At 45.2% G+C, this 16,189-nt stretch overlaps 1 protein-coding gene across 1 annotated transcript; it reads right to left on the bottom strand.

Annotated features, from left to right (window-relative positions):
• Nucleotides 1–3,750: 3,750 nt before the first annotated feature.
• Nucleotides 3,751–13,193, bottom strand: LOC124658457 (serine/threonine-protein phosphatase 6 regulatory ankyrin repeat subunit B-like). Its single transcript, XM_047196786.1, has 9 exons — nt 13,115–13,193; nt 12,499–12,630; nt 11,749–11,891; nt 10,840–10,938; nt 10,560–10,688; nt 8,455–8,556; nt 4,428–4,598; nt 4,266–4,345; nt 3,751–3,927 (listed from the first exon to the last, which is right to left on the bottom strand). Exons 1-9 carry the CDS (start codon nt 13,176–13,178, stop codon nt 3,879–3,881), a joined length of 969 nt encoding a protein of 322 aa, XP_047052742.1. The 5' UTR covers nt 13,179–13,193; the 3' UTR covers nt 3,751–3,878.
• Nucleotides 13,194–16,189: the final 2,996 nt, after the last annotated feature.

Raw genomic sequence — 16,189 nt, 5'->3', positions numbered from 1 at the left:
CATACTCTTCTTCATTGTCTGCAATGAAGTCGATTTCCCTGACCAGCAAGTTAGGCTGGAACAGATGCGCCATGCTGACAAACTAGGGCGTGAAGATCGTCTTCATATAAGCATAGTTCGTGATCAGGGTCCCGACGTAGTGACGATGCCTCGGGTAGCGCTGCAATCCACAAAGAACAACTGCTAGTGCGAACGACATTCACATACTTTCAGATCTATGAAGGAACTCAATGAGGCTTCCTACCTGAATGTACTCGTCCGTCGTCTCTTCATCAGCACCGTAGAAGACAACCATCTTCGCTCTATTTCAGAATGCGATTGGTTTTCATCTTCAGTATGACGCTCCACTTGGTCCTCCAGTTTATGATGTGGTTGTAGAGCTGAAGAGTGGTCACATATATGCCAACAAATGCAAGAACATCAACAGCTACCTTCTTCATCTGTTGCTCTTTGAATCCCATGTTAAAATAGACGATGCTACGGACGAGCTGAACCAACCGGCTGAGCACAAACTCTGAAAGCTCAGGTTTCCAAACCATGTCAGGTTTGCTTGAAATCAGACATGGGTGAGCATTGGCAGTAGGAGCAGATAGATCAGGGGATCCCAATGGTATGATCACCTACATGACAAACACTAGCAGATCAATGAACTACCAGTACCACATCCACATCTGGAAGCACTACCACATCAATGAACTATGAGTATCACATCCACATCCTTAAGCACTACCACATCAATGAACTACCGTTACCACATCAATGAACTACCGTTACCACATCCACATCCTTAAGCACTACCACATCAATGAACTACTAGTATCACATGCACAATGAGAAAAGTAAAAGATGCCTTATAGTCAAAAGAGCCACACGCAGCACCGAGGTCGGGGAAAAAGGGGACCCTAGCAAAGATGTAGGCAGCACCACCATCCCAGTGGAAGAGTCAGATGCAACAGCGACAACCGTCCCCGTAGTAGAGTCAGATGCAACCTGGACAACCTCCACAACCTCGACCGACGACGAAGGAATATCCTACAATGGATTCTTTCAGACCCCCTTGTGTACCCAAAACATCTAGATCTAAGGCTGGGGTTTGCACAAACTTACCACAACCGAAGTCATCGACGTAGAGGAAGGAGACAACCATCCGTGGCCAGTAGCCACCGCCACAGTCACCGTCGCCGCCGCAAGCCTCACCGATCGTGCAGGTGAGGAAGAGCCGGCCATGTCGCTAGATCGGGAAGGGTGGATGAGCTCGAAATGTGGGAAATGGTGGATTTGGATTTGCCGTTGAGAGATCCAGCCCTATATACGGTGGCCAAAATTCAAGCGCGGTGACCGAATTCATCCTGCCGAGATTTCACCGTCCCGCGCGAGCTCGCACCATCACCCGTGGTGGCTCTGCGGGAACGTGACGTTCTCTAGTTCTGCGGAAACGGGGGTGGTTCACTAGAAACGGCCGAACTAAGCGTTCCTCAAGGGCCTGGCCCGAGGGTGTTTTGAGAACCGGTTCCAGCAAAAACGCGGGTAAGGCTAGGTAACCAAACGGACCGAAAATGGCTGGCCCGATGCAAGCTAAAGCGAGGCCAGGCCAGGCTACCTAATGCATCCATTATGTCACTACGTTGATGGGATCGCCGTCTGGATACACTCTAAACCAAATTGTGCCAATTGTGTCATTTCATGTACAACCATCAGTACCAGGTTGCATCCACACTCCCACTGATCCTCCAGGATGGAAAACATCATAGCTGAAGCCAGTGTGCAACCATATGAATAACCTGCAGAAGTTGTAGAATCTTTTCTATTAAAAACAATAATATTTTAACAGTTCCATATCGATCAAATTATAGCTGAAACACCAATGCGAATTTTAGCTTTAGTTTTATTATCGATACCATTCAACCATTTACTAGGTCAAATCGGTTAGCTAGTTCTAGCATATATATGCACTTGTAACCTGGCTTTAAAGCCACCGTGAGTTGAAGGAATACAACAAGGTCCGATACGGCCCTTTGGCTAAACCGTTTTTCTCTTTTGTGTTACGTGAAGTACTGTAGTTTTTTTTCTTCAAAATGGTCTCAATGTCCTGACCGTCTGTTTTTGTCGTGAAATCCGTAGCACTTTATGTACGGTTGTACTGACTGCGACCCCAACCTTGTTTTGTAACTGCGGTGGTCATACTTGGCGGCGTGTTTGAGTGAGGCTCTTACTGACGGTGATCAACCCCTTGGGGCCAGGAAAGCTTGATCGATCATCATATAAGTGTAGTTTGGGATGTCCGTGAATTGAGTGATCTGCCCCAAGGAGGGCGGCGTAGACCATCGGAATTCCACAACCCCAAGGAGTTCTGAAGTTCGCTCCGTCATGGTAGGTGAAAGCGAGCATGATCTGTTAGTCTTTGTGCTATACTACGTATGACACCGCAGAAGTGGTTGGAGATATAGGTCGGATGTAGGAGCTCGTTACTTGCATCTTCTCCAGTGTTTTCGTAGTGATGATGCTAAAAGATCTCCCTCCGTAGATCAGCACCTTGTGGACGATAGTGTTGGCGATAACAGATAACACTACCCCGGCGGGATGGGACCCTGGTAGAACATATTATCGGGGAAATCATGGTGACCGAAGGTTATCGGAACATTCGTCCATGCTTGGAAGATTTTTTTTTTAAATGGGGCATACCCCAGCTGCATCGAAGCGATGATATGGTCCCTTTATTTCTTTATTGATATAAGTATTATCCTTATTATAATTCACGGATCAACTAATGTCGATACAAAGATCAACCAGCGAAAGAGACCCAAATGTACATGTCAAAGATACATCAGTATGTGATTCTATAATTACACCACCAGCCGCACCAGCTGTAGATATCCCGTGCTACCGTCTCCAGTCGGTTGCACCCATACTCCATGGTATGCTTGGAAGATAGGGGAGCTGTCGATTTTCTCGAGTTCAACGTGGCGTAGGTTTATTCGCCTCTGTTCTTCTTGGCTTACTGAACTCCTCCATTCTGTAACCTGGCACTAAACGTTAAAGATCAGCTCATCGACGGCTTGGCGTTTCTAAACATGATTCTTCTCTGTTTCTCTCCTTCCACCATGACCACAAGAGGGAAATTGACCTCATTTTATTATCGTCAGGCATGACTTGTTGAAGAAACTGCAGGGATGAACAACATTCAGTTAAGAGCAATCGGACATCCTCAAGTTCAAGAGCCCGCCAAACTGGTTTCACCCGTTTGCACTTCAAAAATAGATGTCCGCCATATTCAAACAGCCGGTGACATAGGATGCATTTGGTTCCCAGATCGACAACACGCCTGGACATGTTTAGACGTAGAAGGTGGATGTAGTAGTCCCCAAACGAAGTGATGGATTTTCAGTGCGTAGTGCAGGTCCAAAGACCCTTCCAAAAGTTCTACTCCAGATCCCTTCCATCAGCGGGCTCTCCTTGGTTCCACCGATTGTGTTGTCACAACGTTTGCATGTGAACTTTGTATGCTAGCTTGGCATTGAGAAGCCCCTTCGAATCAAAATGCAGTGAAATCTTTTGTGTCCTCGTACATTCACAGCGAAAAACAAGCCAAAAAATGTCATTTGCTACTAACATTATATACCACTATACCAGCCTCAGTAATAACAAACGAGAAACAGTGGCAACAGGGCACCTTCCATCGGCCTACAAAAGGGACTCGCACAAACTTGGCGTACCAACATCTCGAGGACCATACAAACTCATTGCCGTGGCTCCACACTATTTCACAAAAGCTGCTTCGCAATATTTCAAAAAAGAACTTTCAGCGGTCATTACTAGACTTGAAAAGAGGATGTTTTCACGAGAGGTGTCTTCACCTATCTATCTTCATAAGTGCAAACTCATCCCGCCCTGATGCCTTTAGAGGTCTTCAGAGATTCCATAGCTTCCCTGCACATCACAGCCACAATTAGTGAGTGTTGGATGGTGATGTGGGCACATATGCGTGGCTACAATATGGTCATAGCAAACTGTGTACCCCTTTTTCATAATAAAGCATGGGGAAAATTATCATTCGACCGTGCACAAACAGTACATGCCACCAATCTAGCAAGCAGAATGACCGTCCTAAAGTTTTTAGGTAAGCAAGTGTATATGCAAGTCCTAAAGTAAGCACATAAGAGGTCTAACATGTTTCCAATATATAACAAACCGTGAGATGTGTTGAAACAGGCATGCAACAATGCACAAGGGGGCATCCAAAAGGAAAACAACGCAGAAGGAGGTACCGTAATGCACGCTCAATCTCAGCATTCTCTGGGTCCAACTTAAGTCCATCCAAAAGTGTTTTGCATGCGCTCCCGTAGTCCTAATGAGCAACACCTTGTAAATTACTAAAAAGAATGTGCTTAGGTCAATAAAAAGGTAGCTGATTGCATCTTCGATCCCACCTCTAGTAACATCAGAGCGGCACCATGCCGGTAGCAGGCCTTTGGCCAGTCAGGCCGCAGTTCTCTGCATTTAAGAGCATCCAGCAGAGCCTCCTCTCCATCACCCATGCGGAGACAGCAAAAGCTCCTGTTTGAGAACAGGGTTGCATCATTAGGGTCAAGATCCAGTGCCTGCATCCAACAAGTTAAATCAAAATTTCTTGAGTGTCAAAAGCAGATATAAATTTGTGAGAATTTGAATAGGAATTCTGCAAATGATTGTGCATTGACTAGTGTTACTGCAAGATGTTAATGAATCATGTGAATACCTTAAATTTCTGAAAAGAATGCCAACCTAAGAGGCTTTTTCATATATTACTTAATAAATATAGTAAATTCAATTCAGCTCCCGGGTGCATATGCTCCCTCCACCCAAAAAAACATGTTTCTAATTGTCAAAAAATTCCAACAAAAAATTTCTCATGTACATCTCGACAATCTATGTGCATTCGTACAGTTTCGCGAAAAAAAAAAAACAATGTTTTTCGTGCCCAATGTAAAATAAGACAAAACATGTCTCACAAAAAGCCTTACTTTTAGCACCAAATTTTGTCATTTTACACAGCCCAAACGACAAATCGATTTTTCATGGAAAGACTTTGCGCGCACGTAGCATGTAAAGATGTACACGTGCATTCTATTTTGTCGTGTACCTCCTAGGCAGCGTGTAACAAATTCTATCTTTTCAATGAAATGAAACGCAAAGGACTTTTCTCGAAAAAAGAGATGTACACGTGAATTTGTTATTTCAAATATTTTGACATTTCAAAATATATCAAAGATGCATTTCAAAACAAAGGGAGCATATGCGCCCAAAATGGAACCTGCATACTTTTATTTGCTACCCTTACTAAACCTCAGTAAGGAGTGTTAATTCCACTTCCTACTCACATTATGCTCTTAATGATCTGAAGCACCCCTTGTTTCAAAGAGAGGTGGACGGGTTATTCACATTTAATTTGATGGTCAGAGGCAATTTGAAAGCTAAGCAGTGGTAATTAAGACCCCCGGGGGAAAATAGGACACCCGTAAGTTATTGCTAATGGCCTTGATGTACAGTTAGCGAGATCAGAGCAGTGAGCCAACCAATCAAGCAGTGGGTTCACTGATTTGTCCATCCATCCAACCGGTAGTTCAAACAATTGGTGAGTCTACAGAAAGTTTTAATTTGTGCTAAATGTATCTAGTGTAAGGTTAAGGTCCAAAAACAACTTATTCTCCCTGATAAACAAAATACTGCCCAAATACATGTTCATTTGCACCTCCCACATGCAATTCAGAATGTGAGGAAAAGTCAGCAGGTCAGCAATTCCAATTCTGTCATCTGCAAAGGCACCACACTAATAAATATTGCAGTTTTGGCAACAAATAATCCTAACACAATAAGGAAAAAGCATTCTAGTTTTCCCCAGTTGAAATGTTGTGGCTGGTAGAGGACAAATTCCTGCTAGAACACCAGGAGCCAAATCGGGCCAGCTGCAAGGGCATGATGGGGCTCACGCGCAAGGGGCATAAACCAGCTATTGGTCTCTTAGCATGAGTTAAGAAAGTGGAGGACCATTTGAAAAGGTTAAGAGAAGAAAGAATAAGAGCATCTCCACTCGTTGGCGCTCCCCACGCCCAAATCCGGCGAAAATTTCGTCCGGATTGGAGGAAAATTAGGCCTTGGGAGCGCCGAAGTTCCAGCCGTCCCCCCGGCAGGACACCCCCAACTTGGGGCATTTGACATATTTCAATCAAATTCGACATAAAATTTAACAAGTTCGGCGAACAAGATTCAGAAAATTGCTGAAACAAATTGGGCGAAAATCAGTACAATGTTTAACAAGTGCTAAAACAAATGAAGCACACAATTTCACAAGTTTTGAAACAAAGACACACTAGTTGGCGTCGGCGTTGGCGTTGCCTCGGAGCGTCCATATGTGCTCCACCAGATCATCTTGCAGCTGTCGATGCATTGTAGAGTCTCGGATCTCCTGGCGCATAGCAATGAAGGCGGCCCATGATGGAGGCACTCGGTGATTAGGCTGTGCAAGAGGTCCCTCTCTCTCATATGGTTCTTGTTGCTCAGCCAGAGGAACCGGATGTTTTCGCTCATTTTCAATAATCATATTGTGTAGGCACACACAGCAGTTCATCACCTCCCACATCTGATCTTTGGACCAAGTCATAGCGGGGAACCGGACGAGACCAAGTCATAGCGGGGAACCGGACGACAGCAAATCTCTGCTGGAGGACACCAAATGCACGCTCGACGTCTTTTCGGCAAGCTTCTTGTTTCTTCACAAACTCGCAAAGTTTGGGGGTGCTAGGTTTCGAGATAGTCTTCACAAATGTTGCCCACTTTGGATAGATACCGTCTGCAAGGTAGTATCCTTTGTTGTAGTGCCGACCATTGATCACATAGTTCACCGGGGAGCATGACCCTCAACAAACTTGGAAAAGATCGGGAAGCAGTTTAGGACGTTGATGTCATTGTTGGATCCAGGCATACCAAAGAAAGAGTGCCAAATCCAGAGATCATGGGTAGCCACTGCTTCATGTATCACAGTGCAGCCGTTTTTGTGACCCTTGTACATTCCCTGCCACGCAAACGGACGATCTCAAGTAAAAGTCCCCGAACACTGCTATGACGGCCCTGCTGAACCGGTAGAAACAATCAAGGGCGGTGGACTCCGCCATCCGAAGATAGTCATCTGCACCATCACCGGGAGCTCCATACGCCAGCATCCTCATAGCCACTCGTGCACTTCGCAGTGACGAAAATCCAACCAAACCGAGTGCAATCCGCCTTGCATCCGAAGTAGGGGTCAAAGTCTCGGATGGCATACACAATTTGCAGAAATAGCTTTCGCTCATCCCGAAACGACGCCGGAAAACACTCTCACCTGTGCAATGGATTGTCGGCGAAGTAGTCGGCGTACAACATGCAGTAGCCCTCCATTCGTTGTCTCGGCTTGCACTTCCGGCGACTCGGTGCCGACCCACCACGTCGACCGGCTTGCCGGTCCGGCGTACATGCTTGACAAGCAACCGAGGATCATCATGTGTTCCTGGTCTTGGGCGGCGGCTGCCATCTCTTCTCGCATAAGCTCGACGAACATCTGCTCCTCCTCTTCGTCTGAGTCCATGGCCGGCGAGGCAAATGGACGAACACCTGACGGGCGTGGTCGAGGCAACCCGAGCCGCGAGCGACGAGGAGTAGGCCAAAGTCGCAAAACCGGCCAGCGGAGGAGCAGCCAGATAGGCCTTCGTCGAAAGACGGCGGAATATAGGCAGGTGGAGAAGGAGGGACGGCGGAATCTGGGCAACAAGCCGGCGGGGTGGTGCCGGCGGCGAGAGAGATACGAGGGGTGGGGGAGATTTTGAGCGAGGTGGCAGTGGGGTTCGTGTGTCGAGTCGCCGACAGATCGGGCCCTTCCCCGCTTTTCACTCGTCCGGAGTCCCCGATAGATCCCCGGGGGACCGGGGATGGCGTGGGCTCGCCGGATGGATGAAGGGCCAAATCCGGACGAAAACGAGGAACCGGGGGCGCGACTGGGCCGAATTTCGCCGTCCGGATGGAAAAAACGTCGCTCGGGGGCCTCGTCGGGGAGACGAGTGGAGATGCTCTAAAAGATTGGGTACCATTTGGAATAAGGCAGAGATAAGGTAGGATTTCTAGTTTTAGGTGTCAAGTCTTGAAGCACCAATACAAGAAAAGATTATTGAAATCTTCTGGCAAGCAACCTAATACCAACATAGAACTCATCGCCTATTTTCCCCTTACAATAGCCTAATCCCTTCCCAGTCATTCTAGGCTTCTAGCCATATTTTTCAAGGTAGTTATGCCTTGACATTGCCACTGGCCAAGTTTCCTTTTCAATTCCTAGGCCTTGCCATTTGGTGACTCAATCATAGATAGAAGCCTGTTTGAAAATCTGTTCATATGCATTCTTTATCTCCAAATAATTAGAAGCATGAAAAGCAAACACAGGATGTACCAAACCTTAGTGTAGAACGCTGATGCAGAATAGAAATCTTTTCTCTTGACTGCTTTAGTCCCAAATGACTTCAACAGTGCTATTTTCCATGTATTCTCATGTTTCTCCTGAACAATAAAAACAATGTCAAATAAGATGGAGACATGAGGAAGAATGGAAAGACGCTATAATAGTAACGAAATTAAATAGGACCGTTCGGTAACTATTTGGGAAAACATGGTTTTGTTAGGCAAAAAAATTGACATCAACATTGCAGATTGTATAAGCATAATATTTAAGACTCCCAAATACTCATGCAGTCATGCTAATCATACAGCACCCTAAATCCCTGCTGTAATAACTATTCTTCAGTAATAAGGTCCCATACCAGTCAAGACTTTAACAACAAGCAATACACTGTAATAAATATTAATCGTAATAGGACCAATGGAAACTTCAACAACCAGCAATATATGTTCCCCATAAATTTCACCTCACATATATTTTTCTAATGTAAGTGTGCAACCTAGTTCTTCTCCTATTTTCTATAGGATCTTAAGATTTAGGATGATGTCAAACGTACTCTTCTAGTGTAAGTGCGCAACCCGGTTCATCTCCTGTTTCTGTAGTACTGAAATTTAAGATGATGCCAAAAAAAACTTCCGCCTGTACACAATTATAGTAGATGGAAGTTTCTAACAAGATCAAAAACAAATTTGCCATTATTTCCCTTTGTCTGCCCAGTATGGAACACCGAACACTGGAATCTCATATAACTTGACTTTCACATAAATCAGTGTGATGCCTCTACAAATTAAGACCAAAATTTACCATTTTAAATAGGACCTAAATATTTCCAAATAAATCGTCAGCATGTGAAAAGAAAAAAAAGGAAAGAATCTAAAAAAAATTACCATACTGAAGTCAATTAATATGAATCGGAGGGAGTAACTAAATTTGAATTGTTTCAATTGGACATGTTTCATCCCACACACACATTACTTAAAAGCAAACGTAAGATACAAAATTTGATACTAAAAAAATTCTCAATATTTCTTTACTAACATATTTGTAATTATTTTCACTAAATTTGGAAAATACATTCAAATATGGCATTTGATCAGCATATTTGCCAGAGCTGTGGCAAAACTTGACCGTAAAAATAGTCACTGACCTGTGAGTCCTAAGAGATGTGGCAAACTGCAGCCACAAACCAAATAGGCCCTAAAGATGATAAAATTGACTGAGTAACTATCCTAGACGCACCTTAGGTTTTCACAAAGTCCAACAAACACACAACTGAACCTCTTCTCTGAGAGTAGCAGCGTAGCACCACTAGACAGTGACTTAAAAATCCAGGAAAAAAAAAAAAAACCATGTATTTAAGTTGTCCAGCATGACAAAATTGTGTGCAATCATGGTAAGCAGAACTAAGGCTACAGAACTCTACCCTCAAGTCAATCACTTATATTATCATTCCTTTACAATTAATCGTCACCCTCACCTGTATATTTACTGTAGATATACAACATTTCAAATAAAATCAGAACAATTAAGGCAACTAACTTAAGAAATTACCACATTACTGAATCAATACATGACAACAGAACATCAAACTGAAATTCTACAGATATATACTGGTAATACTAATATTTGACGGCTCCATTTCTGTCTGCTTCCCAAAGTAGCAAAATTGTTTTACTGGGCATCACACCGAAACAATACAGAAATATCTATGCAGCATACCGAGAAAAAGTTACAGCATGTTACTGTGTTACTTAAACAAGAATTACAAAAAAAAAATATCTACCCAAACAAGAATTAATATTCGACAAAGATTAATAGGCTAAAAATCTCATACCACATGTATCATATATTTATATATCCTACAAACAGAAGAGAACATGTAGCATGTAATCATGGAGCTACATAAGACAACAATATAACTCATGACCAAGGTGCCTATGTTAAGCTAGGTGTGTCAGAAATTCAAGAATGAAAGATGGTCAGTGCATGGATTCTTAGTAGAGCAACGACAAACTACGGGTAGGAAATAAGCGGCACGAAAAGTCTTGAAAAGTTCCATTTAACAAACACTTGTGTCTAGTAGTGGCAAAGGGGTAAATCTTACATCATCAGGGGTATCACGGTTGGCACAAGCCTCCAGTAAGAAATTTAAGCACTCAGTTGAGCCATCATTTCCCATTGTAGAATCAAGTGAAAGAGTTGAGACACAATCCGAGTTGATGATAGCACCAGCCTATCATATAAAAGGAATGTCACATTTTCTTTATGGTGAATAACTAAAGAAGTTAAGCGTTTCCAAACTCAATTGTTGAAAACTTATTGAAATTATGTAAGCTACCCAGTGCAAGGCTAGACATGAAAAGGCTAAGATAAATGTAGAATACCTCAACCAGGAGCTTCACACATTCCACTGATGAGACATTTACAGCCTCAAAGAGGGGCGTCGTAGGATACAGTCCGGACATCATGTACGTCTTGTTGCACTATGAGAGATGTGAAGAATTATAAGAATTGGATAGAGAAAAACATTAAACATAACGGTATATATATATAACCATATATATTATGTCAATCGTCCAGTAAAAGGAGGAAACAGCACATGTGATGTTGCAATTTGCGAAAACAAATAAGAGCCTCCTTATTAGCCAACTCTTGACTAGTAGATGTTTCTTGTTTGATGGATTGCGTCCATATAGCACTTATATAAGATGGCAGACGTGATAGAAAATAGATCATTATGGAAAGTGCACAAAAGGGCAATGCACCAAAAATAAATTGTCCAATGCATGCATCCGGTACTTTGAAAACTATACATACATGAAAGCATGTATTGTAGACTTCCACATAAAAGAATAGTGATGATTCCAATCGAACATTAAACATTAGTCTTGTGTAAGAATTGAGACTATAAGTTATGACCCAGGCTATATCTTGAGAACAATGTCATGGATTTCAACAAAACTAATGAAGTACTTCTGGTTTTTGTAGTCGCTACCAAGGAAAATCTTGAAGAGTAACATATAACTAGAAAATTACAACTAAAAGCAGCAGGGAAGAAAGAAGTAAACAAACATTTGAAGATTGAATTGTGCTGCAAAGAGCCATCATAGCATCTTAACTTACATAGCAGCGAAAAAACACCCTCAAGGAACCAAAGTACCAAACGTAACTAGAATGGAATATAAGACAAATACAGTTGAGAAAAAAAATGGACAAGTAAACAATTAAAATTTTATTTTTGTTTATAGTTGAACATGAAACTTAAGGCAGAAGTAGCACGAAATTAAGCTTACATCTGCATTATGGTCCAACAAAGTCTTCATAGCTGCGACTTGTTGCTCCCTAGTAGCAAGATGCAGTGGTGTCCCAGTTTCATCAGCTATCGGGTCAACATAAGCTCCCTTTGCAAGCAACAGTTTTATCATTTCACAATCTCCTGCACAAAAGAAGCAATATGAAGGTACTGATTACCTAAAATTGTAAGTTTTTTTCCCTGACAATGTTTTTTTGTTAGTTGTATGTGGCTCCTGGCAGACCTCAGTTTTCCCTGCATATAGGCTACAAAGATCATGCTAGATGCTACAGAGGGCCAACGTTCCGTGGAAACAAGAGCAACACCTACTAACCTGGACAAAAAAGTGAAGTTCACCAATAACTGTTGAAATCAAGCAAAGGGGCACATTTTGCAATTTTTTAACACATAGACATAGTTACCTAAATGCACATAATAACAGAAAAACAATTATCTGTGTTGATAAACCATTATATTTGCATAACGGACTTTTAGAGAATGCAGTACCTCCTATGCATATTAACACGATTGAGGATGCTGTAAACAATAGGTCAACATAACTGAACCATCCAATTTGAAGATAATCTACTTCCATACTAACCCGTGGGAAGGAAAATATAAATCCCCTGGAACGGAATCAAATAAAACCCTAGTAATATGAACATACTATGGCCACACAATATATTACAAACAAACAAAAAACTGTGGTACAGACGTGCAAAACAGAGATACATATGAATAGAGAAGGGACCTAGTCCAGCAGCAGAATGTAGAGGGGTTAACTTGTCATTGTCAGCTTTGTCTGGATCAGCACCATGATCAAGAAGATACTTGACAACAGGAGCATTTTCACTGATGACCGCATAAACGAGAGGTGTTCTACCTGGCAAGCATACATACCAAGATTCTTATTGATGTAAATCAATTCAGGATCAGCAAAGAAATGTACAGCTGAAAACTTTTCACCGAGCATGACAGAAAGCAAGATTACAAAGTATGGAACCACAGATACATGAAATTCAGGTAACGCACAAGGTAGAATGTGGAGGTGCCTTAGGCAAACAGGACTAACAACTTCAGTTTTAACAGTCCCATAATTAATCAGAATCGGCTGTAGAATTTTAATTTCAGTCCCCATGAGATGAAATTGAACTATTAATAGAATCCATAAATCATCTGTAAACACAGCTAATAGAACAGTAAATTCACATCCATCAATGACATGTTTGAATCTCAACATAGGCACTATTTCATTGTAGGCACTACTAGGGATCTCCCTAAAGAAACAGAGCACGTGGCCAGATACACAAATGTGGGCACCACTAGGGATCAAGTAAGAGGCAAACGTTTGAAATTAAGGAACGGACCCTCATCGTCGGCGGAGTCCACATCCACGCGCAGCACCTCGACCAGGTACCTGCAGACCTCCATTTGGCCGTTGCAGGCGGCGATGGGCAGCGCCCACATGCCGCCTTCCGACCTCGCCGCCTCCACCGCCTCCCTGGGGTGGCCCCTGCCATTACCCAGCACCAGCCCTGCGAGCGCACTCTTGAGGAGGCGGAGGTCGCCGTCGTACGCCGCGTCCAGGAGCGTGGCCCGCATCGAGGAGGCGAAGGCTGCGACTGCAGAGAGAGAAAGTGGACGAGCGCGCGGAGTTAGGGTTTGGTGTACGGCCGTCGAGGCGCGAGATTGATCCGGGGAGGCGCTTACGAGCGGAGGCGGAGACGGGGAAGCGATGTGGCGGCGCCGCCGCCATGGCGGATCGGTTGGGGAGCGAGACGAGGGGGAGGGTTTTGGGAATGTGGGGGAGAAGAGGAGTGAGGGTCGGCGCTTGAATTTCGAAATCCGGAGAGAATATAAACAGGATGAGAGCATCTCCACTCCTCTCCCCCCAATAGGCCCACCGGCGTTCTATTTTTCCATCCGCACGGCGAAAAATGGCCAGCCGCGTTCCCGATTCCTCGTTTTTCCCCGGATTTAGGTCTTCATCCATTCGGCGCCACGCCAACTCCGGCCTACCGGGTAGCGCTCGGGGAGTCCGAACGAAGCGAAAGCGCGCGAAACGCCGAGAAATCTCTCCCGCGCTTTCGCTTCGGCTTCGCCGCAGAGGTGGACCCAGCCGGTCAACGGCACACGCATCGTCTTCCGCGCGCAGCAAATGCTGCCGCCGGTCAGCTCGCCGTGGACGCGTAGCATCCACGCGGCATTAAATCGCCGGCTCCAGCCCCGCCTAAATAGTCCCCGCTCGCCGAGACGCGTAGTGATACGTCTCAAACGTATCTATAATTTCTTATGTTCCATGCTAGTTTTATGACAATACCTACATGTTTTATTCACACTTTATATCGTTTTTATGCATTTTCCGGAACTAACCTATTGACGAGATGCCGAAGTGCCGGTTCTCGTTTTCGCTGTTTTTGGTTTCAGAAATCCTAGTAAGGAAATATTCTCGGAATTGGACGAAATCAACGCCCAGCATCTTAGAATTCCACGAAGCTTCCAGAACACCCGAGAGTCACCAGAGGAGAGCCACAGGGGGCCCACACATGGGGCTGACGCGGCCAGGCTAGGGCCCGCGCCACCCTGTTGTGTGGCGGCTCCGTACCCCCTCCGACTCCGCCTCTTCGCCTATTTAAAGGTCCCTGACCTAAATTTTCGATACGGAAAAGCCACGGTACGATAAACCTTCCAGAGCCGCCGCCATCACGAAGCCAAGATCTGGGGGACAGGAGTCTCTGTTCCGGCACGCCGCCGGGATGGGGAAGTGCCCCCGGAAGGCTTCTCCATCGACACCACCGCCATCTTCATCACCGTTGTTGTCTCCCATGAGGAGGGAGTAGTTCTCCCTCGAGGCTAAGGGCTGTACCGGTAGCTATGTGGTTAATCTCTCTCCTATGTACTTCAAAACAATGATCTCATGAGCTGCCTTGCATGATTGAGATTCATATGAGCTTTGTATCACTATTAGTCTATGTGCTACTCTTGTGATGTTATTAAAGTAGTCTATTCCTCCTTCACGGTGTAATGGTGACAGTGTGTGCATCGTGTAGTACTTGGCGTAGGCTATGATCATAATCTCTTGTAGGTTATGGAGTTAATTATTACTATGATAGTATTGATGTGATTTATTCCCCCTTCATAGTGTAAAGGTGACAGTGTGTATGCTATGTTAGTACTCGGTTTAAATTGCAAAGATCTATTATGCTCTAAAGGTTACTTAAATATGAATGCCGAATGTTGTGGCGCTTGTTAACTCCGGCTTGAGGGAGCTCTTGTAGCCCTACAAAACGAATGGTGTTCATTATCAAACAAGAGTATATGTAGCACAAAGGAAGAGAACTTATTTATTTATGTGATCACTGTTGAGAGTGTCCACTAGTGAAAGTATGATCCCTAGGCCATGTTTCCAAATACTGCAATCATCGCTTGTTTACTGTTTTACTGCATATTTACTTCCTGCAATATTACTACCATCAACTGCACGCCAACAAGCACTTTTCTGGCGCCGTTACTACTGCTCATATTCATTCATACCACTTGTATTTCACTATCTCTTCGCCGAACTAGTTCACCTATACATCTGACAAGTGTATTAGGTGTGTTGGGGACACAAGAGACTTCTTGTATCGTGATTGCAGGGTTGCTTGAGAGGGATATCTTTGACCTCTTCCTCCCTGAGTTCGATAAACCTTGGGTGATCCACTTAAGGGAAACTTGCTGCTGTTCTACAAACCTCTGCTCTTGGAGGCCCAACACAGTCTACAAGAATAGAAGCACCCGTAGACATCACCCGCCGCCGCCCCAGGGACACGCCCTCGACGTCGCCATCGAGGAGGTCCGACTAACATTGTCGGACCAGGATCGCGCTGAGCCACAGTTCCACCCCGACAACTACACGGCGTGGAACTCGTACTTCCTACGGCGGTGGGAGCGGGAGCTCGCCTCCTACGATGGCCCGCCGCATCCGCCTCCGCGCAACAACGCCGCGGGGCGCGGCGTTAGTGGAGCGCGTCGGGCCGGACGCTCGACGCCATCCTCGAGCACATCGAGGGCGGCAACGCGCCCGTTCTGATGATGCCCCCGCTGTCGAGGGCATCGGCCAGCCGCCGCCGGGGAAGCAGCTAGCAGCCGCGGCGTGGCTGCCAGCTCCTCGTCGTTCGGTTCGGCGTCGAGGTCAACGCCAATCTCTAGGTCGGCGCCATCATGGGCGCCATTGAAAACGGAGCCGGTTTCCCCGCCGAGCAACCGTGCACGCAACGGCGGCGGGATCGTCATCCGCGAGCCGTCGATGCCACGCGGCCGCCTCTGCCCCAAGCGCGAACCAGGCACCTCCGGCGAGCGGAAGCGCAAGCCGGTGAAGGTGGAGGAGGTCCACGACGCCGAGGACGCCGCAATCCTCGAGGCCGTCATGGCGAGGTCCCTCCAGGACCTCGTCCTCGCCG

The sequence above is a fragment of the Lolium rigidum genome, chromosome 5 (genome assembly GCF_022539505.1).
Source record: "Lolium rigidum isolate FL_2022 chromosome 5, APGP_CSIRO_Lrig_0.1, whole genome shotgun sequence".
NCBI lineage: Eukaryota > Viridiplantae > Streptophyta > Magnoliopsida > Poales > Poaceae > Lolium > Lolium rigidum.
The sequence above is the reverse complement of the archived record's forward strand: the minus strand, read 5'-3'. Positions and strand labels throughout refer to the sequence as shown.